We start from the raw sequence: 24,207 nt of genomic DNA on the forward strand, positions 1-24,207 counted from the left end.
AAAGTTGCTGGTCCGCTGGGACAACCAGTGGCTGGCTCACATAGGAATGGTCCCCTGGCAATTTCATATAATGAGCGGGGATGACCAAAGCAGGCAAGACTTTCCTATAAACGCTATCATTGACCTGGTCAACGGAGCTGCAGCAGATCAGCTGGCCTGGCCGAGGAAAAGAGGTCGGCCTTTCGAGATGATCCACGGAGCGGGACATCATACATTCCGTTGGCCGGCGGTCTAGCAGTTGCTCTTTTTCAGGTGATGACGATGTAGGGTACATTTGTTCCTGAACAGTGAGCTTGCTTCCTGCAGAAATGTGATTAATAGAGGCTTGGATTTCTCTGTCTTGCTTTTCAAATAAAGGCTGGGACAACATAGCATTATAACTCCTCCTGTAATCATCCTTCAGCGGGGATTCATAGCCTTCTCTCTCTACAGATTTTCTTGATTTTAAAGGAAAAACCTCCACAGATTTATGGTAGTCCTTTCCTAAGGTCCCACTTGGTGTCAGATTATCAAAGGATATTCGGCTTTTATCCTCTTCTTTGTGGGAAAGGAGTTCCTCTCGGGAGCTAAATTCTTGTGAGGTGCTGTATGAAAGTTTGAGCATTGGGGTGTGCAAATCTACTTCACCACTGGAAGACAGCATCTCTGTATGAACACCACCAATCATTTCCTTTGTGCCTGATGGATCTGGGCGCCCGTGGCTGGCAACTGACAAGGTGCCAGGAAATTCCGATTCTCGTCGGGAAAACAGTAAATTTATGTGTGACATGGACGTTGACTGATCTTTTTTGGAACTGTCTAGGGCTGTAGAGAGCTGAAGTTTTCTATGGTGCTGACGAGGTTTTAAACATTTCCTCCTGTAATAAGAAATGAAATCCCAAACCAAAAATTATATGGTTTCTATCATGAGTACGGTTTCAAACTGTGATGGAAATCTTAATTCTCTCTATAAAAAGGAACAAAATTAGCAAACCATATACACAAGAATTAGGGACTCTTTCCTATTCCCCTCCCCCTGGACAATTTAATTTAGTTCGGAGTATATACCATGAAGAGGTTGTCATCAGGCATTCATAAATAAAAACAGCATCTAGTCACTATAAAAAAAAGATTACTATGTAATTGAGGATAAGGCTTTTTGGGGTATATATATTATGATAAATACATAATACATATATTATATTTGGTGTTTTATATATAACATACATATATAATATATACATATATTATATTCTATATATTCTATACACATATACACAAAACACTGAAACAGTCATTTGAAACCTGATTTGTCCTTAAGACATATAGCTGATCATTTTTTGGATCAGAGGTGTTTTAATATCCTTTCCAATCCACTGGTCTGTATCAAAACTGTCTAATGATGCCTGCCCTCCTCCCCTTCCCTACTCCACTAAACCCAGCTCTTATTTTAACATTTGTTCTTTGCAGGGCTCCACATGGTGTGTCCTGCCCTGTTTCTTGCTATTCTTTTCTTTTGTGATTCTTCTTGTAACGGTCAGTTTTTAGAATCCTTTCCCATTTGACTTCCTCTCTAATCTGACCTGTCCCCTCCATTTTATCCTATGGGGGGGCGGAAATTACACTTTTATTATCTAGTAAAATAAAACATTCTTACACAAGAAACATTCAATTGAAAAGGCCAAAGTGATAGAACTTTACCTGCAATAATACAAAAGAAGACACAGCAAAATCAAAAGTATGAAGGCCATTCCTCCTAAAATGGCCAAAAGAAATACCGTGTGATACGTAGTTATGTCTTGTGTTACAACAGGACCTGGAAGGTCAGAAAACAGCATTTTAGAAATAGGTGAGAACCGTCTAACAGAAAGGAAGACAATTAGAGAAGATCTGCTCAGCTCCCGCTTCTCCTGTGCCAGGAGCCAGGTGAAAGGGTTCTTTAGAGGAGCCGGCAGAACCCCTGACTCTCACTGGGGAATCTGTAGCTCCTTCTTCCTCCCTTCAACACCCTATTCCTGCCTGCCTACCCCCGTTGCTACAAGTTCTTTGGAGAGATGATTATTTAAATGCTAGAGCAACCATCTCCAGGGCCATGGTTTGGTTTTCAGTGAAAAAAACTGAACATATGTGAGCAGAATATTGAAAAATTAAGAGAGAAGGCTCAAGAATGAGGAGCTTTTATCAATGGGGAGAAGTTACAAGATTACTTAGGTTTGCCTCTCACCTTCCTTTATAGCAATTAAAGTCAATTCACCAAACATTTATGAAGCATCTATGACCTGCAGTGCCCTGTGCTTTATGAACGTTATTACAATAATAGTAATACATAATTATAATAACAACAATAGCAGCTAATGCCTATAGAGGGCTTTAAGGTTCGAAAAATGTCAAATGTGCATTATCTCATTTGACCTCTGGGATAACATCCATCCCTTTCTCTCCTGAAAATAAATCACCTAGTCTAAATGTGTGAAAAAACTGACATTAGGATTTAAAAAAAACATTTATTGCACTGTTATATGCCAAATCTCAAAAGGCATATTGAAGGTACAGATTACTGTTTCTTATCTGGAAAAAATATGTGTGTGTGTGTGTGTGTGTATACATATATATATATATATATTATATATATATATATATATATATATATATATGTATACACACACACACACATACACACACACACAGAATTTATTTTACCTTTTTTTTAGGCAACTGGGGTTAAGTGACTTGTCCAGGGTCACACAGCTAGTAAGTGTCAAGTGTTTGGTCTGAGGTTGGATTTGAACTCAGTTCCTCCTGACTTCAAGGCCGGTGCTCTATCCACTGCGCCACCTAGCTCCCCCTATACGTAGCATTTATAAGTGCTTTAAGGTTCATAAAGCACTTTACAAATATTAATCTCATTTTATCATCCTCAAACAATCCTGTGAGGTAGGTGCTATTATTACCCCCATTTTGCAGTTGAAGAAACTGAAGTAGATGAAGGTTAAGTGACTTGCCCAGGGTCACACAGTTAGTAAATGTCTGAGGCAGGATTTGAACTCAGGCCTTCCTGACTCCATATCTGAGTGCTCCATTCAACTGTGCCACCAGCTGCCTCAAGTTATCTGATGATGTATATTTTCAATACAAGGATAAAGACAGCTCTTTAATGAACAAGAAAAGTGTAGCTGTAGCCAAGGTTAGCATGGCGGCCATCTGGATCCTGGAGGCTTAAGTGGTTATGGTTTTGGTTCTAAGTTTTGTTGTGGTATATATATTTAAGCCTTGCTATTTGAGCAGATGAAAGCTCTAACTTAAGCCCTCCGACAAATGATCTTATGATCAAAATGATTAATGTAAAGAACCCAGACCAGTCCAAATAACTGTACACTGTTAATCATTTATATGCACCAAGATATACCAATATACATCACAATAGGACACAGGAAGGAAGGCATTCTTATATATCATATCATGTAAATAGTATATCAAGGTATGTATGTATATACATACATGTATGTGTATAAAGGTATGCATATAAAAGGTATATACTGTATCACGTAAATACAGACATAGCCAAACACTACAAACATGGAGAAAGCAGGGAGCAGAATGGTACAGTGGGAAAATACTGGCTTTAAAGTCAAATGACTTAGGCTCATATCCCAGTTTTGCCACATCTATGATCCAAGGTCATCTGTGTGACCTTGCGCATATGACTCAACTTCTCTAGGCCTCAGTTTCTCCATCTATAACATGGAGAGCTTTGACTATCACAGAATTTGTGATCTGGAAGGGCCTTCAGCAATCATCTGTCCAGCCCATACATGTAATCAATCCCCATCTAGTGAAAAGTAAGTGGTCTACAAATCTCTGCTTGAAGACCTCCAAGGAGGGGAACTACTACCTCGTTGGCAGCCAGTTCCACTCGAATTTTTAGGAAGCTTTCCCTGACATCAAGCTTACACTCAGCAACTTGTACCTTCTTCCCATTTCTCCTGATTCTGCCTTCTGGGGTCAGATAGAACAAGCACAGTCCCTCCTTCACATGCCTCGGTGGCCCCTACTGCTAAATCCATGACTATATGATCTTGCTACTTATTTCTCATATTAAGTAAATTTAAAAAAAAGTAAGAGAACAAACCCCAAATTGTAAGTAACACATTGATCCAAGGGGAAAACATTTTTTTATTTTTTAAATGTGAAGTTGCTTTAAGTGCTAAAGGCTAATATTAACTGGAGGAGGAGAACAAGCTAGTAAGCATACTGACATTGTAGAAGTCAGCATTTTCAAAAAAGAGGGATACAGATTGGCTGTTGCCTCTTGCCGCCCTTTCCCTCTCCTGAAGCTCGAGGAGCCAGCCACCACCATGAATGACACTGTAACTATCAGAACCAGGAAGTTCATGACAAACAGACTTCTTCAGCGTAAACAGATGGTTACAGATGTCCTTCATCCTGGAAAGGCCACAGTGCCCAAGACTGAAATTTGAGAAAAACTGGCCAAGATATACAAGACAACTCCAGACATCATTTTTGTCTTTGGACTCAGAACCCATTTTGGTGGTGGCAAAACAACAGGCTTTGGCATGATTTATGATTCCCTTGACTATGCAAAGAAAAATGAACCAAAGCACAGACATGCAAGGCATGGACTGTATGTGAAGAAAAAGACATCAAGAAAACAGCAAAAGGAATGCAAGAACAGAATGAAGAAAAGTCAGGGGTACTGCAGAAGTAAATGTCGGTGCTGGCAAAAAGAACGAATAAAAGGTACTATGGATGATGTTTATCCAGAAAGATCATTTTTCATCAGAGAATAAATAAACTATGTAGGAACTAAAAAAAAAAGAGGGAAATAATTGGTGAGCATGTGTTCAGATAAGCAGCATGACTTGGCTGATTTTATCAAGCACAGGGTGAGTGGGGGGGCATGGGGGAGCTGGTCAGTGTGGCCTTTTGTGCCTCTTCTGGCTTTTGTCTAAGAATGTCTTATGGGAGTTGTCATAGTGTAAGAGAGGAAATAACATTTTATGCGTATTTTTTATTCCAGTGACATCATAATAATGATGCAAAATGGGATTTTCCCATAGATTTTAAGTACTATTTTCAGAATTCAACTTATTAAATTTAAAAAAAAATCTTCAAAGTCATGATTGACATGGGAGATTACTCCCACCTCCCTTCCAGTGGGACAGAGAATGGAAGATCACTAGTACTTACCACCTGCCCTCCCACTCAATGCCAAGGTTCCCTCTACACCCTCTGGACTCTTTGCCCTGCCATTTGACCTGTTGGATTCACTCTAATCTAAGGATTTCTGGACCTTGCCATCCACCCTACAGCTGATTTCTTAAGACTTCTGAGCCTTTCTATCTCTCCTGGAGCTGAATTTTCTTTTCTGCATGAACTTTCTGAATGCAAGGATTATCTTGCTTTTTCTATTTGTATGCCCGGCTCTTAGAACACAGGAAACACCCCCAAAATGTTTTTTCTTTCATTCATTCATTCAGCAAGATTTCCTTAGTTATCTATGACTGCCTGCTCACAGTCTACACACACAAAGACCCGAGCATGCAGTCTTGACAAACATTCACAGGGTTTTGTTCTGCTTTACCTGGGTTGGGGGGAGACATGGCTGCCACCCAGTACCCCAGCTGTGGGGCAATGTAGGTCCACGTCAGCTGATTCCCTTCCTGCTGTACGAGGCCTAAGCCACTTTTCAGCCACGTTCCTGTGGGATTCAGAGCAGAATGTCAAATGTATGAAATCAAATCCTGTTTGCTTAAAAGAGAAAACATTTTAAAAGCCCTATTAGTACCTCAGGGTTCTGTGATTTCTTGATGCAAATCATAGCCCTTTTTCAACTTAGTAGACCATCTTTTGAGAGACGCTATGGCTAAGAAATTCAACAGTGTGTGGCCAAGTCAGTGATGAGTCACCTTCTTCCCCAGACAATGGACATTCTGTATCGAGATTTGAAGATTGGTGGGATCTGTTGAAGCTTGTGCCCACATTTCAAGAATGGGGGAAACACCTTCATGCTATGAGGTGGTACCACAGTAGGACTTCAGTGGATAAAAGCCACCCATACAGAATTTTATCTATCATATTTTATAATTAAAGAGGTGAAATGATGGTTCTGGACAACCAGGGGCAATTTCCATGGATCCTTCCAGTTTCAGCTTCTGGATATCTTTGGTTCTTTCTTTCTAAGGAAGAGATCCCAGCCTCTTAAATGGGATATGACAATAACAGATATTTTTCTGATGTTTTAAGCGTTACAGGGCACTTCATATACATGGTTTCATTTGAGTATGTAGGTGGTAGAGGAAACTGTACATGTTTTACTCCTAGGTCTCCACCCCCAGTAGAAAACAAGCACCCTGAGAGCAGGTACTGTTCTGTTTGCAACTCTACAGCTTAACATGGTGCCTGAGGGGCAGGTAGGTAGCACAGTGGATAGAGCACCGGCCCTGGATTCAGGAGGACCTGAGTTCAAATCTGGCCTTAGACACATAACACTTACTAGCTGTGTGACTCTGGGAAAGTCACTTAACCCCACTGCCTAGCCAAATAAATTAAAAAAAAAAAATAGAGCTGTGGCCTTGGAGTCAGGAGGACCTGAGTTCAAATCTGGTCTCAGACACATAATACACAACATTTACTAGCTGTGTGACTCTGGGCAAGTCACTTAACCCCGACTGCCTAGCCAAAAATTAAAAAAAAAAAACAATAGTTAAAAAAAAAAACAACTCAAAAACAAAATGTGGTGCCTGGGCACAGAACAGATATTTGTTGTTGTTAGGGCAGCTAGGTGGCGTCATAGTGTGTAGACCATTGGGCTTGGAATCAGGAAGACTCATCTACCTGAATTCAAATCTGTCCTCAAATACTTACTAGCTGTGTGACCCTGGGCAAGTCATTTAACCTTGTTTGCTTCAGTTTTCTCATCTATAAAATGAACAGCAGAAGGAAAATGCACGTGTTGTTTCATTCCTACCCTCAACAGAATATAAACACCTTGAAGATAGGTGTTGTTTTGTTTGTAACCCTAGAGCTTAACATGGTGCCTGGGAACACAGCAGGTATTAGAAGTAGATCAATTAAGTTAAATTGTATTTGTCACTTTACTTTCCAAGTTCCAAGCTAGGCAGTGTGGTATAGTGGAAAAGGCACTCGATTTGGAGTCAGGAGAGACCTGGGTTGAAATCCTGCCTCTGATGCCAACTGTATGATAATGGGCAATCATGGATTGGTAAAATAAAGGCACTGGACTTGAAGATGCCTTCAAGGTCCCTTCTGGCTCTAATGGCCTAGCTTCCCAGAGCCTTCCTCCTGTAAAATGAGGACAAGAATACTTGTCTATCTACCTCACAGGACTGTCGGGAGGATCCAAATGAGACCCAGTCTGTCCAGTGCTTTACCAACCTTACGGCGCCATAAGGAATTTTGCCCATCTCCATCCTATCGTTCATGCTCTGCATTCTTTGTGGGCTCTCACTGTAAGAAGCATTTCTGTAAAGCCCAGTTTTCAAAGTGCTCTCTGGTTGTGCGGGGATGCACCTGCTGAAGGAGGCTGATTTGCTGAAGGCTGTTTATCAATGTGAAGTCAGAATGGAAGCTAGTACCCTGCTTTCCCTCAGATGCCACTGTCCTCAGGCTCTGGAAAGAAGACCAGCAGGGCAGACTGAGCCCACCAGCATGGCACCCCTGTCACTTCTGCGCCACTTGAAATCCTCAAGTTAACTGGACCATAAAGAGGTGTCCCTGACCTTGAGCATTCTGCCACCAACCCTCCTAGAGCCCGAGCTGAATTTTTAGTCTCATTCAACTGCCCACGCCCTTGGTTCCAGTGATCCCACTACTAGGCATATAACCCAAAGAAGTCAAAGATAGAGGTGGCAAAGAACTGGAAACCAAAATGGCAGAGACAACTATGGTATATTAGTATAATCAAATACTACTGCGTAGTAAGAAATGACAAACGTGAAGAATTCAAAAACATGGAAACATTTGCATGAATGGAATGCAGAGTGAAATAAACAGTGGATGGAGTGCTGGGCCTGGAGATCAGAAGACCTGAGCTCAAATTCAGCCTCAGATATTCACTAGCTGTCTGACCCTGGGTAAATAACTTAACTTCTGTATGTCCCCGTTTCCTCATATGTAAAATACAGATAACAATTGTGTCAGCCTCCCAGGGTTGTTCTGAGATAATATTTGTACAGTAATTTGCAAACCCTGAAATCCTAATAAATGCTAGTTATTGTTATTATTATTATTATTATTATTTAATCACTATAACAATGGAAAGAAATGAAAAGATTATTATAATCACATCTAAGTCTGAGTCACTGAAGAACCCGTGAAGGTTCTGGAGAAAAGATTTATGACCTTGAGCAAATAAGCCTCTCTGGACTTCAGTTTCCTCAGCTACGAAATGATAAGGCCAAATGATAGGGTCAAAACCCTCTTTAATCTCTAAATCTATGAACCTCTGAAACACACTTTCTCCTTCAAGGCAGAGGCTGCTGCCGGTGGGCGACCAAGAAAGAATACTATATACACTGTCATATCTGGTGACATATCTCGTGAATATTCTCGTTCAATTGTTTTTCACAGGGGTGGTAAAGGCAGCTAGTGGACAGAGTGCTTGCCCTGGAGTTGGGAAGGCCTAGATTCAAATCCTGCCTTAAGATATTTAATTAGCATTGTGACCCTAGGCAAATCACTTAATCTTTCCTCATCTGTAAAATGGAGCTAATAATAGGACCGACCTTACAGGGCTGTTGTGAGTATCAAAGGAGATACAGTTTGTCAAGTGCTTAGCAAACCATGACAGTGTTACATAAGTGACAGCTCTCATTGCTTTTCTGTCTGTGTTCGTCAAAGGGAAATGACTGATACAAATACAAAAGGCGCCAATCAAACCCTTTTTTTTTTAAAAAAGAAATAGAACTTCATAAATTTCCTGGGTTGAGTGCTGCCTAAAACAGTTTTATGCATAACCCTGGGAGCAGTGTGCCATGTGTCGTGGATCCTGGGTCTCAAACTTTCAACCTTCACGCTTCCAGACCCTTCTCTTTAGCTTCTCTGTGGCTGCTCCTACTGGTTTTTTCCTGTAGCTCTTGGGATGCTTATGTGTCCTGTCCTGTTGCCATGGCAACATTCAAATGCAGCCTGTAGAAAAGGTGCCTCCTATCACCGCTGCCAATTACTGCAAAGCACCTCCAAGTCCTAACCAGCTGTTGAACAAAAGGGGAAGGAGAGGGATGCCTCCAAAATTTGCAAGGGCTTCCTCTGCGTTTCCTGTTGCCCCTCCTGTTCAATTTCCCAAACTGCTGATCTCTTGTGCTTAGATTTAGAGCAGTTTCAATTAAAAAAACAGACAAGGCAAAAATGAGAGAGAGGGAGAGGGAGAGGAGCAGGAGGAAGGGGAGAGGAAGGAGAGGGAGAGAGAGAGAGAAGGAAGGAGGAAAGGAGGGAGAGGAGGAGAATACAACCCACTGGCTGCTAAAATGAGCAGCACAGGACAGGCTCCCATCTTGGATTCATTTACTGAAGAACACTAACCCAGTGACTTCTAGGAAAATAAAATCTTAAGAGCATCATTCTGGTTCTTCAGTGCTATTAAAAGTAAATAGAAATAGCAAATACTTTCAAAGCAGGTAGAAACCCAAGCAGTTGCTATAGTAGGTAAGGAAGTTTCCTAAAGGGAAACTTGTCTCTTGTAATGCAACACATTTCTTCCATTTTTCCTTCCTCTGGGACCACAATGCTCCTCAAGCATCTAAGCACACAACATTCCCCCAGGCCCATTTTACTACCATAGAAATTCTCCATTCCCATTTGGATCGCTCTGTCTGGAAGTACTTTTGAATGTGTAGGTTTGCAGTTTCCCCAAAATGAGATTCTTCATTCACTGCTCCTCAAGTAAAGCAGACACTAGGTCAGGTATAAAAGGGCTCCAGGTGATTAGGAAAAACCTCCTAGTCTTAATACTTGCTGGACTCTGGATTACTTGCCTAAATCGTCTCCAGAATGAGTTTTCTTCTCCATAAAACATCCAACTGAACAAACATTGTTTAAGTGCCTACTTTCTGCATGATTGTAACTAGATGCTGGGAACATAAAGGCTCAAGTAAAACAGGCCTAGCCCTGAAGGTCCTGCAATTCTAGAGTGGCCCTGTTGTGGACAGACTGGTGGACTTGAAGTCAGGGAGACCTGGGTTCAAATTTCACCTCTCATAATGACTAACTGGCATGCCCATAGCAGGCAAATTATTTAATCTCTCTGGGCCTCAATTTCCTAATCTATAAAATGGGAATGACAAACACTAGAGTACTTACCTCATAGACTTCATTTGAGGTTAAAGTGAGAATGTACCTAAAACCTTTTGCAAACCTTAAACTGCTATATGTTCTGGCCCTTACTATTAATGTTGGAGGAAAATGGAGAAAAACAAATGATGTAAGGCTTTTATTAGCCCAATTTTTATAGCTCAACTGATCACAGAATTTAGAGCCAGAAGGAACTGATCGAGCCATCAATCTGTCAACAAGTATTTATTAAGTACCTTTTTAATTTTTATTATATATATTAAATATATTCATATATATTATAGAGCTATAAATACATATAACATACAATAAAATAAAACATATTAAATTATATGTATCTTAAAAGTGCCTTTTGGGGCAGCTAGGTGGTGCAGTGGATAGAGCACCGGCCCTGGAGTCAGGAGGACCTGAGTTCAAATCTGGCCTCAGACACATAATACTTCCTAGCTGGGCAAGTCAGTTAACCCCAACTGCCTCACTAAAAAAAAAAAGTGCCTTTTATTATTAAATGCCTACTGTATGCCAGGCATTATAGGTGCTGGGGAGTTAAAGACAAAAACCTAACTGTTTCTGCCTTCAATGAACTTACGGTCTAATGGGGGAGATGACATGCTCTCCCTCTCCCAGCCTCTTCACAGGAAACGAGGGGAGTTATTCATTGGGTAAGAGATGTGCTATACAATCTTGGAGGTCACCTGTTAATTCAGCAGTCTGTGATACAATACAGGAATATTCACAGAACTCCAGTAGTGTGGCACAAATTTAGTTAGAAAGCCACTAGAATTAAATTTCACTTACCACTGGCTTCTTTGCTTAGTTTTGACTTCATGTATCCTTTGGGACCCTCCATCTACTTTTTCACCTTGCTTTTGGGTACTGTCTTCCCTCATTAGATTGTAAGCTCCTGGAGGGCAGGGACTTTCTTTTTCTTATTTATATTCTCAGCTCAATGTCTGGCATGTAGTAGACACTAAACTAATGTTTATTGATGAGAATATTTTAATGTTGATATGAAAACAATAATAAATCACAGACTATGGGAAGGAGATTGACCAGAAGACAACCTACATTAATTTGCAATGATGGGGAATACATCCTCCTTATTCAGCCTTGTTCCCACCTCTTCTCCAGTAGAGGGTGATCCCACAGATTCACCCTGAGACTCATGTTTGGCTGATTCCTTGGTTACCAGGAAGATGTCAGCCAGAATGAAGTACCTTGGCTCTGAAGCATAGTGAAATTGGAGAATCTGACGAGCGACATGATCATGGTGTAGGAGGAAGGATAACCTGGCAGTGGTGCCAAAGTGGGCTGGAGGCAGGAGAGCCCAAGGTGGGGTGCCACATCACCCCCTGCAGTCACAGACCAGGGCTATTAAAAGGTACGTCTCTCCAAGGAAATCCTTTATTAGAGAAGGAACGATTGAAGAAGATCCTTTGAACATCATTCCAGGGCAGGGGTTTCTCCTTTGCTGTGTCTTGGACTCCTTTAGTGATCTGGTGAAGCCTGTGGACCTCTTCACAGAATGTTTTAAAATCCATAAAATAAAATAAATAGGATTATAAATAAAGTCAATTGTATTGGACTCCAGTTATCAAAATGCTAAAAAAAAAGTTCATGGACTCCAAGCCAAGAACCCTTAGTCTAGGGGACAATATATTGGATTGAAGACCTGAGTCCTGGCCCTGTCATTAACTGACTTGGGTAACCATGGTCCTTCTGGACCACAATTTCTTCATCTGTAAAATGAGAGAGTTAGGAGGGGAAGAGTTGTTCATGGACAGAGCACTGTATTTGGAGTCCAACATTCTGGGCTGAATCCTGGCTCAACAACTTAGCACCTGGAGTAACCTTGTACAAGGCACTTTCACCTCTGTGGGTCTCAATTTTCTCATCTATAAACTGGATTATTTGACTTTCAAGGTCCTTTCTATGTCCAAATCTATGATTCTATGAATCTATGCCTGGTCTGATGATTCTAGGAATAGAAGGTTCCTTTCCTCCCAACTCTAAAATCTTATGATTCCCATGATTCTCTTTCCCCAGAACAGATACCATCAATTAATCAACCAGCAAATATTCAGTAAGCACTGCTCTACTACATGTCAGACACTGTGCTGAGAACTTTACATATTGTCTCATTTGATCTTCAGAACAACCCTACAAAGTAGGTGCTACTTTTTATCATTTCCATTTTACAGATGAGAAAACAGGCAGAAAGCTGCGACTTGCCCAAAGTTGCACAGCTAGGAAGTGTGTGAGGTTGGATTTGAACTCAGGTCTTCCAGATTCTGGGAACCCACTGTACCATCTAGTTGCTTTCAGCTGCTGCATATAAGTAGAGATTTCACTGGGACATATGTCTCAGCTTCATAACAAACATCTTTGTGTCATACATAGAAAATCCCAAGAAGGAACGTATGTTAATGGCATCTTGCAAGAACATTTTTCCCCCAGAAGTTCTGATTTACACATTCTTTATAGAGTCAAATTAAGGAAAACATTCAGGCAAATCAGCAAAGCAAAGCTGAGCCTAAGAAATGAAAACCATCTCCTGCCTCAACAGACAACCCGAGGCCTTGACTGACTCACAGGTGTCTGCCTCAGAGCGATCAGTCAGGAGAACAGGTTTATTCCCAGCAATGGAATAACAAGATAGTAGTTCCAAGAGCTCTCACAGGAAAGTACATTTTCAAAATGGCAGAAAGTCCTCCAGATGATTGGTCAAAGGATCCCAACTATCTTCTAAATTCTGAAAAAGCATCTAATCACTCTAGTCATCAGGTGTGAAGTTAAAAAAGATCTGTTAAGGGATTTGGGATTACAAAGATGCACTTTTTTACGTCCCAAGGAGTCTTACGGTATGAAAGAGATGATGAAGATATATTTACCACAGGTTTTTAATTATGCCCATTCCCACAACTCCTCCCCAAATCAGGGCACCACAAGAAAAGAATTCATCAGGATCCCTTGGAATACAGAGGTAAAATGAGCATAGTAGGAATACATCCAACTAAACTTAGTATTGTTTGTTGACTATTAAAAAATTGGATTTATTACAGCAAAATGCCACCTTCAAGGCTCTTCTCCAAGAAGGCTGTCTCTCATGAGTATGTCAAAATTGTACGATATTCCTTGAAAGAGGCAAGAGCAGAGAGAATTTTGTTCAACTCTCTTCTGACTGTTCATGCCAAAATAAGGCATAAAACAGAGCTATATAGGCTCCCCAAAAACATTTACAATTTGTTCGGGGGGAGAATGTACTGTGGGGAGCCCAGGCAGAAGAGAGATGCCCTACAGATGATGGGGATGCTCTTGTTCACAGATAACATTGTGGGGACTGCGTTAATTTTCAGCAGACTGACAAGCCTCCTAAATGAGAACCCCAAACATCCTGGCCAAGCTCCGCTGCCATCTTCTCTCCCTGTCACTGTAGGCATACCCCTCCTTTCTCCTTTCTTCCTTTTGCCGTGGAAACAGCTTCCAGAAAGTGTGTTAATTGATTACCTCCACTCATCATCCTTGTAACTTCTCCAACCAAAAGAGCCTTCCCTGGCCACTATATATATATTTTTTAATATATACGTTATCGTTTCCTATTAGAATATAAACAATCTCCTTTCTAGGGTGTTGAGACTCTCCCTTTTGTATCTGTATCCCCAGAGGTTAGCATAGTGTCAACTACATAATGAGTACTGAAGAAAAGCTATTAACTCATTGACTGATTTGGCTGTTTTAACTATCCACACAGGAAAAAGCAAGTGGAAGAACACTCACTAAGACAAGTTATGGATGGACAAGTTATATGGCTGATCCATCAACTGCATGCATAAGGGAGAGACAATATGAATGGTCAATAAGCGGGGCCTAGAACTGAATAAGGGGGAAGAATGGCCTACGCTGCCTTTAAGGAAATCAGACAGTGCTCTTAATGGCCCCAAACTCCCTCCTGAAATAAATGGCCACCATTTTTTAACACCAATATTTTCCCAGTGCTGTTATTTCATTGCAAATCATGGCATACTGTAGTCTCCCAAGCATGAAAACTGAAGGTTAACTTAACTGCAGTGGAGAGTAAACAGACCTGAGTTCCAGGACCTTATGTTAGGAAGAGATATCAGAGCCCATTTGGTATAATCTTTATACTGACTGAAAATCCTCTCTCTCACATCCCCAACAAGGGGCTCTCTCTGGCCTTTCCTTGGAAATCTCCTTTGGGGAGGGGTGAGCAAAGAGATAAACCATTTCATTTCTGAATAGCTCCACGAGGAGCTATTTAAATACTATTTAAATTTATTTATTTATAAGTGCCATTCACTGTGCCTAATTTTGTACTTTTGGGTCAAGCAGAACAAGTCTAATCCCTCAATCACAGAACAAATATCCATATAACTCAAGTCAGCTATCTTCCCCTCTCCTCATTCCCCATCTTATCCTTTTCTTTTTCAGGATAATTATCCCTTTTTCCTTCAACCAATTCTCAAATGACATGACGTTGAGGTACTGCACTCTCTGATTCATCCTCTCCTCAATGCTCTCCAGTTTATCCACTTCTTTCCTAAAATATGACATCTTAAAAAAACCCCAAAAAACCCTTTCCTATTCACTTTTTCTTAGGTTTATATTTTTTTCTACAGTTCACAGGGATCCGAGGATGATAAGTGTTATACATTCTCTACTTCCTGTTTTAACTTTATAATAAAAATACATAAAAAACGATACATAGAGAAATACAGCCTTTGGTGCATTTTGTGATTGCTTTAGCATTTCTACTTGTGTCTGAGAAATAGTGGCAGAATTTATTTTAGTTGAAACTAAAACGATTCTTATAATAAATTGTGGCATGTAAGTCCTCCCAACTAGAACATAATGAAAACTTCTTGGGAAAAATATTGTATCTTGAGATCACATGCCTTCTGAGTCCCAATTTTATCACCTATAAGAACAAACACAATTTATTGTTGTTTTATTGTACTGAATACCATCTACTTAATGTGACTAAGGGCTTACCTAGTATGCAGACCAATATGTAATATACTCAAATTAGCAAAAGTATCATATTCCTAACTTAAAATTATTATAACTTTTACATGGAAGGTATTAGGTTAATTGAACACTTTTGATTCTTCCACTATATAGTGAAAATTGGGAATGAAAGAAGTACCTTGGCGGGGGGATGGGGGAGGAGACGTCATATTCATGTTCAGTTTTTAGATGAAAGAATCCACTTCATCAATGGAAGGAAATTTCTTTTATTACCAACTGTTGATCCAACATTCCTTATAAATGTATTCTTAAGATTCCATACTGGAATCAAATTCCCTATGCATAAATGTTATTCTGGCTGATCACTATATTTGTTTTTGAGTTAAAGTTGTGCTTGGCACATAGTAGATGTTTAATAAATGCTTGTTGACTAATTGAAGCAGTCAATTATCTTTTATTATCAATATTATTATTAGTAATAATATCTTTTGTATATTTTGTTAGCTCCTTTGGTTAAGACTTCTGATACCTGTTTTCTGTACCCTGTTTTCAAGGAAAAATCTGAGTTTTATCAGCATATAATTACAATATATGATACTAGGGTTTAGAATATTACTGTAAGACAATGTATGGAAATGGGGAAAAAATGGGTGGAAACTACATTTAGGTTTAATGTAAGGAAAACTTCCTCAAAATCAGATACCCCCAAATGGACTAGACTACATTGGGGAGATACCCATAAGTAGATATTTAGGGAAAGGCTAGCTAACTACTGGTTAGGGCTATTATAGAAGGGATTCCTTGTTAGATGGGCAGCTGGCCCAATGAGTAGAGTGATGGACTTGGAATCAGGATGACCCAAGTTCAAATCCTGCCTCAGATACCTAAACAGCTCTGTGACTCTGGGCAAATCCCATAGATTCCCAATGTGCCTCAGCTTTGTCATCTGTAAAATAAGGTTGGATTTGATGGTCTCCAAGGTTTCTTCTAGTTCTAAATTCATGATGCTGAGATACGCATTGGGATAGACAGCTTCTTAGGTGCCTTCCAACTTTAAGGTTCAGTGAGGCACAGCACAGTTCTGTACCTTTGCTCACACTCCCAAGTTGGAATGTTTTCTTGACCAGTTGTCCTAATCCCTTTCCAAATCCTACTTACCCTTCAAAGTCTTCCTTCATGAGGTCCTCTCCAGTGGACTTCAGCCTGCACTGATCATGCTCTTTCTCTGAATTCATATAATTTATTGTGGGAATCTAGTACAGTCTTATAAACCAAGGTATGCTGTTTTATATAAGGCCTGTTCTAATGCCCCATCAGTGTGGAAATGACCCTGGGTTCTCAAAGCCTTCTCCAGTACAATGTAACTTCTGGGAGGTCTCACCAAGCTGGAAAGTCTTCAAGTACTTGTCTATTTACCCAAGGACCAATCTAACTAAGCTTGGAGGGGTTCATCACCAGAAGACTGGCAAGCAGGATTGGATTTATTTATTTTGCCACAGTAGCTCATAAAGATGTGTATCAAGGGACAGGGAAAGAAGTAAACACATCGTGAATTCATGAATCTTTGAAGTTATGATATTGTTATGTAACTATTTCATATATATATATATATATATGTACACACACACACACACACACATACACACACACACACCTATTTTATTTCCCCATCTAGATTGTAAGCTTCTAGAATCAGGTTTCTTAACCTGGGGTCTGTGAACTTCATTTTTAAAAAAGTATTTCTGATAACTGTATTTCAATATAATTTGTTTCCTTTGTAATCCTTTGTGTTTTATTTCACATATTTAAAATCACAGGCTCCACCAGATTCTCAGAGGGGTCTATGACACAAAAAAAGGTTAAGAACCTCTTCTAGAGGAAGGACCATAAATCATATTTCTTTTGTATTCTACTTCCCCATCCCCATATGGGCCCTAGATCCAGTCTTTTTTTTTTTAAGGTCCAGTCTTAAAATCAAACTCTTACCTCTGAGATATTGTATACACACACACACACACACACACACACCACACAGAGAGAGAGAGAGAGAGAGAGAGAGAGAGAGAGAGAGAGAGAGACAGAGAGAGACACAGAGAGAGAGAGAGATTCTTTATGACCATACACAAGTCACTTAACCTACTAATGGCCTAAGCAACCCTCTAAAACGTAATTTACAAAGAAGTTGGTAATCTGGGTCAATGCAGTGTCCCTATAGCAATGAAATCATAGGTCAGGATGTCAGAAAGGGGGGTGGGTCCCTATAGTGAGGCATTCTGTCTTAGGGATACAATGAATGAATGTAAGAAAGGCAAAGGTGGAACCATAGAGCTAATCAGATCAGACAGCCTTTGGTCATAAGGAAGGCAGCTTTGCAACAAGAGCATGTCCTAATGGAAGTGTAATTAAGGCACACACCCTTTAGGGCTTGAGAGAAGAAAGCCAGTTGGTGGATACAATCATTTATTCTGGCACAAGTCATCTGTGAAATGCACTTGCACTCAAAGAAGAAAGCTGGACACAGCTCTGTGACACAAGAATCCTCTGGTTACTGGCAGAGATATTCCCAAACTTCTGAGCTCTTGTAGAAAAAAACAACTCTATGGGGAACAAAAGAATTAATGAATTGTATATTAAAAGCATATGCTTCTCATTACTGAAATCATAACATTCCAGGATGAAGAATTTTGCACGACCCAGAGCGAGAGTGTGCAGCAAGAGAGATCATTCCATTTATTCACCAGGGGGACCTTGAGTCCAGCTGCTCCTCCACTATAGTGGAACAACTAGAATCCCTGTAAAGCCTCCTTTGCTTAACAATTAAGGCACTGCCTGATGCTGAGATCAAGAAGCTAACAGAGGCCACCCTCTCACCACGCTCGCGGGGATGGGGCTGAACAAGCAGTGACTCAGATCGCTTCTCTTGGCCCTGGCAAACAAGAGTGCACCAACTGAAAGCTAGCTTCCTGTTTGCTTGTTACCATTCAGCTCTCACCTGTCTGCCCATGGAGATAACCTCCAGACACTTAGGTATTTACTGAACTTTAGTAACCACAGGCTTATCACCAAAACTAATGGGCTTTCAAGTTAAAAGGGACCACAGAGGTCAACTGATCATTTCATAGATAGGGAAAAAACAAAGCCTAGCGAAGGGATGTGACTTGTCCAAGGTCACAAAGCTCTCAGAATCTTGTTGTTGGAAGGGAAACCAGAGGTCGGACTAGCCCAATGTTTCAAGGTAGCCCCAGGATTGTGCAGTCCCCCTAGTGACACACAGAGTTAATACCATGAGAGACTCACTGATATTTTCTGTTCCTTCCTTGAGTCCATCTCCTTCCCATGAGTCTTTTTCCTTGTTCATTCCAACAAATTACTCTTCCCACCACTTGCTTACAGTGACTCACTCACCCTGGGAAGTCTATAGAAGCAGGAACTAGCTATCTATAGGGAGGGGCTGGTGGAGGTGGACACTCAGTTTACTCTGGCTCAGCTTCCAAGATTCACTGAGTAGGTGGGCCATCTGTTAACTCTGGGAAGCTGAGGAACAGGGGTGGGTGATGTGTAGTTTCTTGTGTTGAGAAAGGACTTTGGAAATTGATGTTATGTTAGGGACCTAGCTTTTGGAATTTCATTGATGATGATTATTCCATATAAAGCACTATTAAGTGCTTCTATAAAGCTTATAATGTGTTTTACATTCTGTATCTCTACTTGGACCTTAAAAACAACCCTGTGATAAAGGTTACAGAAATGAGACTCAGACAGGGCAAGATAATCTGCTCAACTTTACACTGCTAGTAAGTGTCAGAGGTAGAATACAAACCTGAATCAAAGTCCAGCCCACTTTGCATGATGCTAAAGCACTTTTTATTTCTTTAAAAAGAACACAGCAATACTTCACTTATTTGCCATGATTGGAAATGAGTTTATAGGATCTCAGAATTTGGACCTAGAAAAGGCTTAACGGTTATCCAGCCCAACCCCCAAATATTACAGATGAAGAAACTATATCCTAATAGAGTTCAAATTACTCAACCAAGATCACATAGGGAGAAATCAGCAGAGCTGGGATTGAAGCCATGTCTTCTGACTCATACAATAGAGAGAGGAGCCAGAGGTCCTGGGTTTAAAGCCTATCTGTGGTAATTAATACCTGTTTGACCTTGGGTAAGTTACTTAGCCTTTCCAGACCTCAGTTTCCTCATCTATAAAATGGGGAGACAGAACTAGATAGCCCTTGAGGTCTGTTACAGCTCTAAAAGTAAGACCCTATGACTGAATCCAGTGTTCTTTCGACCACATCAAGCTAAGTCATCTCCCATGGATGAGTTTTCTAGATAACTGCGGATACAAAGAAAGGCATAAGACTTTCCCTACTTTCAAGGAAGTTATAGTATAGGGGAGATGAAATGCAAATAGCCACATTCAAAGAAATTACAGAGAGGATCAGTTGGAGATCTTCAACAGAGGGAAGGCACGAGCATGAAGAGGAACTGGGAAGGGTTTTCTTTTTTGTGGAAGATGGTATTTTGGCTGAGACCTGAAGGAAGCTGAGGAGGCAGAGAGGAGGAATGAGAGAGGGACCAGCCACCGAAAACGCTAGGGGTCAGAAGATCAAGTGTCTTGTGCCAGGAACACCAAGGAGGTCAGTGCCACGGGACTGTGGAGAGCCTGGCAGAGTATAAGGTGTAAGAAGTAGAAAGGGACCGGGTTACCGAGGACTTTAAAAGCCAAATCATGGACTTTGTATTTGATCCTAGAGCAACAGAGAGCCACTGGGGTTGGCTCAATGGGAAGAGGTTGGGGCAAGACCTGACATGGTCAGACTTGAGCTTTTGGAAGACTGATTTGATAGCTGAATGGGGAATGGACTGGGGTGGGGAGAGACTTGAGGCAGAAAGACCAACCAGTAGAGTACTACAGTAGTCTGGGTGTGAGGTAATGAGAGCCTGTATCAGGGTGGGGGCTATGTCAGAGATGAGAAGAGGACAGGTATGAGATGTTTCAAGAAGGTTAAGACTAGACAGCTGCTTGGTCAACGACAGTGAGGAGTCAGTCACGACATCAATGTTTGGAGCCGAGTTGACTGGGAAGATGGTGGTACTCTCCATAGTAACAGGGATGTTACGAAGAGTGAAGGGTCTGATGGGGTGGTAGTGAGGGGAGAAGATAATGAGTTCAGTTTTGGACACGGAATTTAAGATGTCTCTGGGACATCCAGTTCAAGATATCTAACAGGCAGTTGGAGATGCATGCAAAATGACTTTTCCTGCCTGAATACAATTTAACACTTGGGTTGACTCAGACTCATCAACAAGAACATCAATTTTCGTCTTCTACTATATTACTGTGATAATTAGAGGGAATACCAAGCTGTGTTATTTACCTTTGCTCCTAATGGTCCCAGATGTTATGCTTTGGGAGCTTTTATGTCTGCATTTTCTCTCTTCCCCTGCTGGCAGTGGGTCTCTCTTTGCTGACAGTATACCTCACTAGCATCCTTCCCTCCTCCTCCTTCCTAATTTACTGCTTCTATTCTGCCTTGGGCTAAGAAACCAAATAACTATGTTTATTTGAAAGATACCTAAAAGAAGAGTAAGTTGATTCTGAATGAAAATCTGAAAGGGCCACCTACAAACAGAGTACTTTGGTGATATCAGTCATATATGGGCTGCTCAGAAGTCTTTTTCATTGAATTTCCTTGCTAGGCTTCATCTGTATTCTGGTAGATAAATGAGATCAGACTGTATTTAATTCATGAGAAGACTTGCTTCTGGGCCATGCCCGTTAGTTATGGAGAAGGCATGTTTGTGTATGTTTGAGCAGAGGGAAACAGAGACTCTGTGAAAAGCAGACCCAATTAACTAAAAAATCAGCGTGGGGCTGTATCATCATCATCAAAATGGCAATGATGATGATGATAAATAGCTAGGATCTATAGAGCACCTACTATGTGCCAATCACTACGTTAACAAGTGCTTTACTAACAATATACTACTCATTAGCCTCCATGCTCATTGTGGGTTTTCATGTGTTTTGGTGAGTTGGTCTTGGAAACAATCAGTTACTCTCCAAGCATTTTTTAATTACTGACTGTGTGCCAAGCACTGTCTCTGCTTTCAAGGAACTTAAATTAGGTCCCCCTTCATTAAATCAGAGTCACAATTGTAACTAGGGATGGAACATGCAAAATCCAAACTTCATCTGATATATGATTTTGCTAAAATTTTCTTCACAAAAAAAAGGCAAATTGGTGGCAGCTAGGAGCCGACTCTAGCACCCTACCATGCTCAGAAGATGCGATGGATAGGAATTCAGCTTATATTTTAGGGCATGAAGAGACCCAAGCACAGGACAGCCCCAGGGGCTGCTTTATAGCACACTTCTTCATGAACCAAATCAGAGAATATTAGAGCTGGGGGGGGATCTAATGAAGCCATTCAGTGTACTCCTACCCCCTAATTTTACCGATGAAGACGGGAGGCTCAGAGAAGTTGTCTATCTCTCTAGCACTTAGCACAGTGCTGGGCTTACAGTAGACACTTAAATATTTAGACTGATTGACTGGGTGGCTTGACCAAAAGTAGTCTAGTCCATTAATGTCATAATGGAGATGAGAACTTATACCCAGCATTCCTTTCATTAATTTCTGACGAAGTCATCACAACTCTATAACTTGAACATTATAACATGGAAAGGCATAAAAGTTCATTCAAGCAGAAATAACTTGTTAAAATGTCACCTGAACCTGAGTTAATGTATCTCCCCAAACCAGTGTCCAGCTGACTCACCTAGGAGGATTCAGTGTGCATGAAGCAATATGAGATTTTTCATTTGAAGGCTTTGCACTGGAATAATCATTATTACACAAGAAAACAAAATGGTTTTATATTTACTTTTTAAAATCTGATAGGGTATCCTAGGCAATAACTAGAAGATATGACCTTCTATCTTGGTTAAGAGGACCAAAGAGATCTCTGCTGTAATTAACTTTTATTTTAAAAACACAGATAAGAAAAATGAGCAAGCATTTAGGGAAATGGATATTTGGAGATGTTAAAAAAGATAGCAATGAAAACTTACTGAAGGCAGAAAAAATAAGAAACAGAATGTTTATTTTGAGCCCAACCTAAAAAGATTCATTAGCTTTCCATTGCCTGGCAACAATCCCTCTTGCCAGGGTATATTTTAGCAGCTGGGATACCTCAGCTGAAAGTTTGGTAACAAGAAAAGAAGTTTGATATTATTAGTGCTATTTATCCTGGAGGAGGAAACAATAACCAGAGGACTCACACACTCACAGCTTATAAACCTAAATTTCTCATTATTGACATGTATAGGGCAACAATTTATGTTTGACCACCAAAAAAAGCCTTACATATTTGACAAATAAGGGAGCAGCTCTAAGTTAGTAACAGTTGTCTTCTTTTTCTAGTGTATATATATATCAGCTATTAAAGCTTAAAATCACACCAAGTATTTTGGGATGCCCTATATAGGGCAGCTAGGGGGCTCAGTGGATAGAGTGCCAGGCCTGGAATCAGAAAGACTCATCTTCCTAAGTTCAAATCTGGCCTCAGACACTTACTAGCTGTGTAACCCTGGGCAAGTCACTTAACTTAGTTTCTTTATCTGTAAAATGAGCTGGAGAAGGAAATGGCAAACCATTCCAGTACCTTTGCCAGAAAACCCTAAATGGGGTTGCAAAGAGTTGGACACAACTGAAAATGACTGAACAACAACATATAGGGAGCTAAACTTCTCTGGGGAGGTGAGGTGTAGCTAGATTACATTTTTAAACATTTCTTTTCTTTTCTTTTTTTTGGTGACTTGTCCAGGGTCACAAAGCTAGTAAGTGTCAAGTGTCTGAGGCCGGATTTGAAGTCCTCCTGACTCCAAGGCCAGAGCTCTATCCACTTTGCCACCTAGCTGCCCCAGCAAGACTACTTTTTAAAATGACACAGAATATCCCAACCTTTGGAGCAATAGTTCTCATTCAATCTGTCAACCACGGGCAGCAGACCCTGGGGGGGAGGGGCTACAGAGTTACTGCCAGGAGTCTATGAATCCTAAGGTGAATCTAACATCAACATTCTGAACTTTATACTTCCAATAATATATGCAGTGTGGTATTTAGCAAAAGAAGTGACAGCATTTATACTCTCTTCTCAACTCCATAATGTTAAGGGTACCACTATTTTTTTCTTCTTTTTAAAAAAAATTTTGTTAAAAAATTAATTTATGTTTAGTTTTCAACAATCACTTCCATAAGCTTCTGAGTTTTAAATTTTCTCCCCCTCTCTCCCCACCTCTCCCCAAGATGGCATGCAATCTGATATAGGCTCTACACATACATTCCTATTAAACATATTTTCATACTAGTCATATTGTAAAGAAAAATTAGAATAGGAGGAACCACAAGAAAGAAGAAACAAAACAAACAGAAGAAAAAGAAGGAGCAAATTGTATGCTTGATCTGCATTCAAACTCCATAGTTCTTTCTCTGGATGTGGATAGCATTTTCCATCATGAGACTTTTGGAGATGTTTTAGATTCTTGCATTGCTGAGAAGGGCTAAGTCTATCAAAGTCAGTCATTGCACAATGTGGCTGTTACTGTGTACAATGTTCTCCTGGTTCTGCTCACTTCACTCAGCATCAGTCCATACACGTCTTTCTAGGTTTTTCTGAAGTCTGTTTGCTTGTCATTTCTTATAGCACAACAGTATTCCGTTACATCCATATACCACAACTTGTTCAGTCATTCCCCAATTGATGGGCACCCCCTCATTTTCTAATTCTTTGCCACCACAGAAAGAGCTGCTATAAATATTTCTGTACATGTGGCTCCTTTCCTCATTTGTATGATCTCTTTGGGATATAGCCCTAGAAGTACTATTGCTTGGTCAAAGGGTAT

At 40.5% G+C, this 24,207-nt stretch overlaps 1 protein-coding gene across 1 annotated transcript in view; it reads right to left on the minus strand.

Annotated features, from left to right (window-relative positions):
- The window catches only part of FAM171A1 (family with sequence similarity 171 member A1), a 195,726-nt gene that overhangs the window by 2,126 nt on the left and 169,393 nt on the right, over positions 1-24,207 (minus strand). The window contains 3 exon segments of the mRNA XM_020987503.2: positions 2-857; positions 1,681-1,795; positions 5,582-5,698. Of these exon segments, the coding sequence (XP_020843162.1) occupies positions 2-857; positions 1,681-1,795; positions 5,582-5,698 (1,088 nt within the window).

This window comes from Phascolarctos cinereus, unplaced genomic scaffold, assembly GCF_003287225.1.
Source record: "Phascolarctos cinereus isolate Bilbo 61053 unplaced genomic scaffold, phaCin_HiC Scaffold_1;HRSCAF=81, whole genome shotgun sequence".
Lineage (NCBI taxonomy): Eukaryota > Metazoa > Chordata > Mammalia > Diprotodontia > Phascolarctidae > Phascolarctos > Phascolarctos cinereus.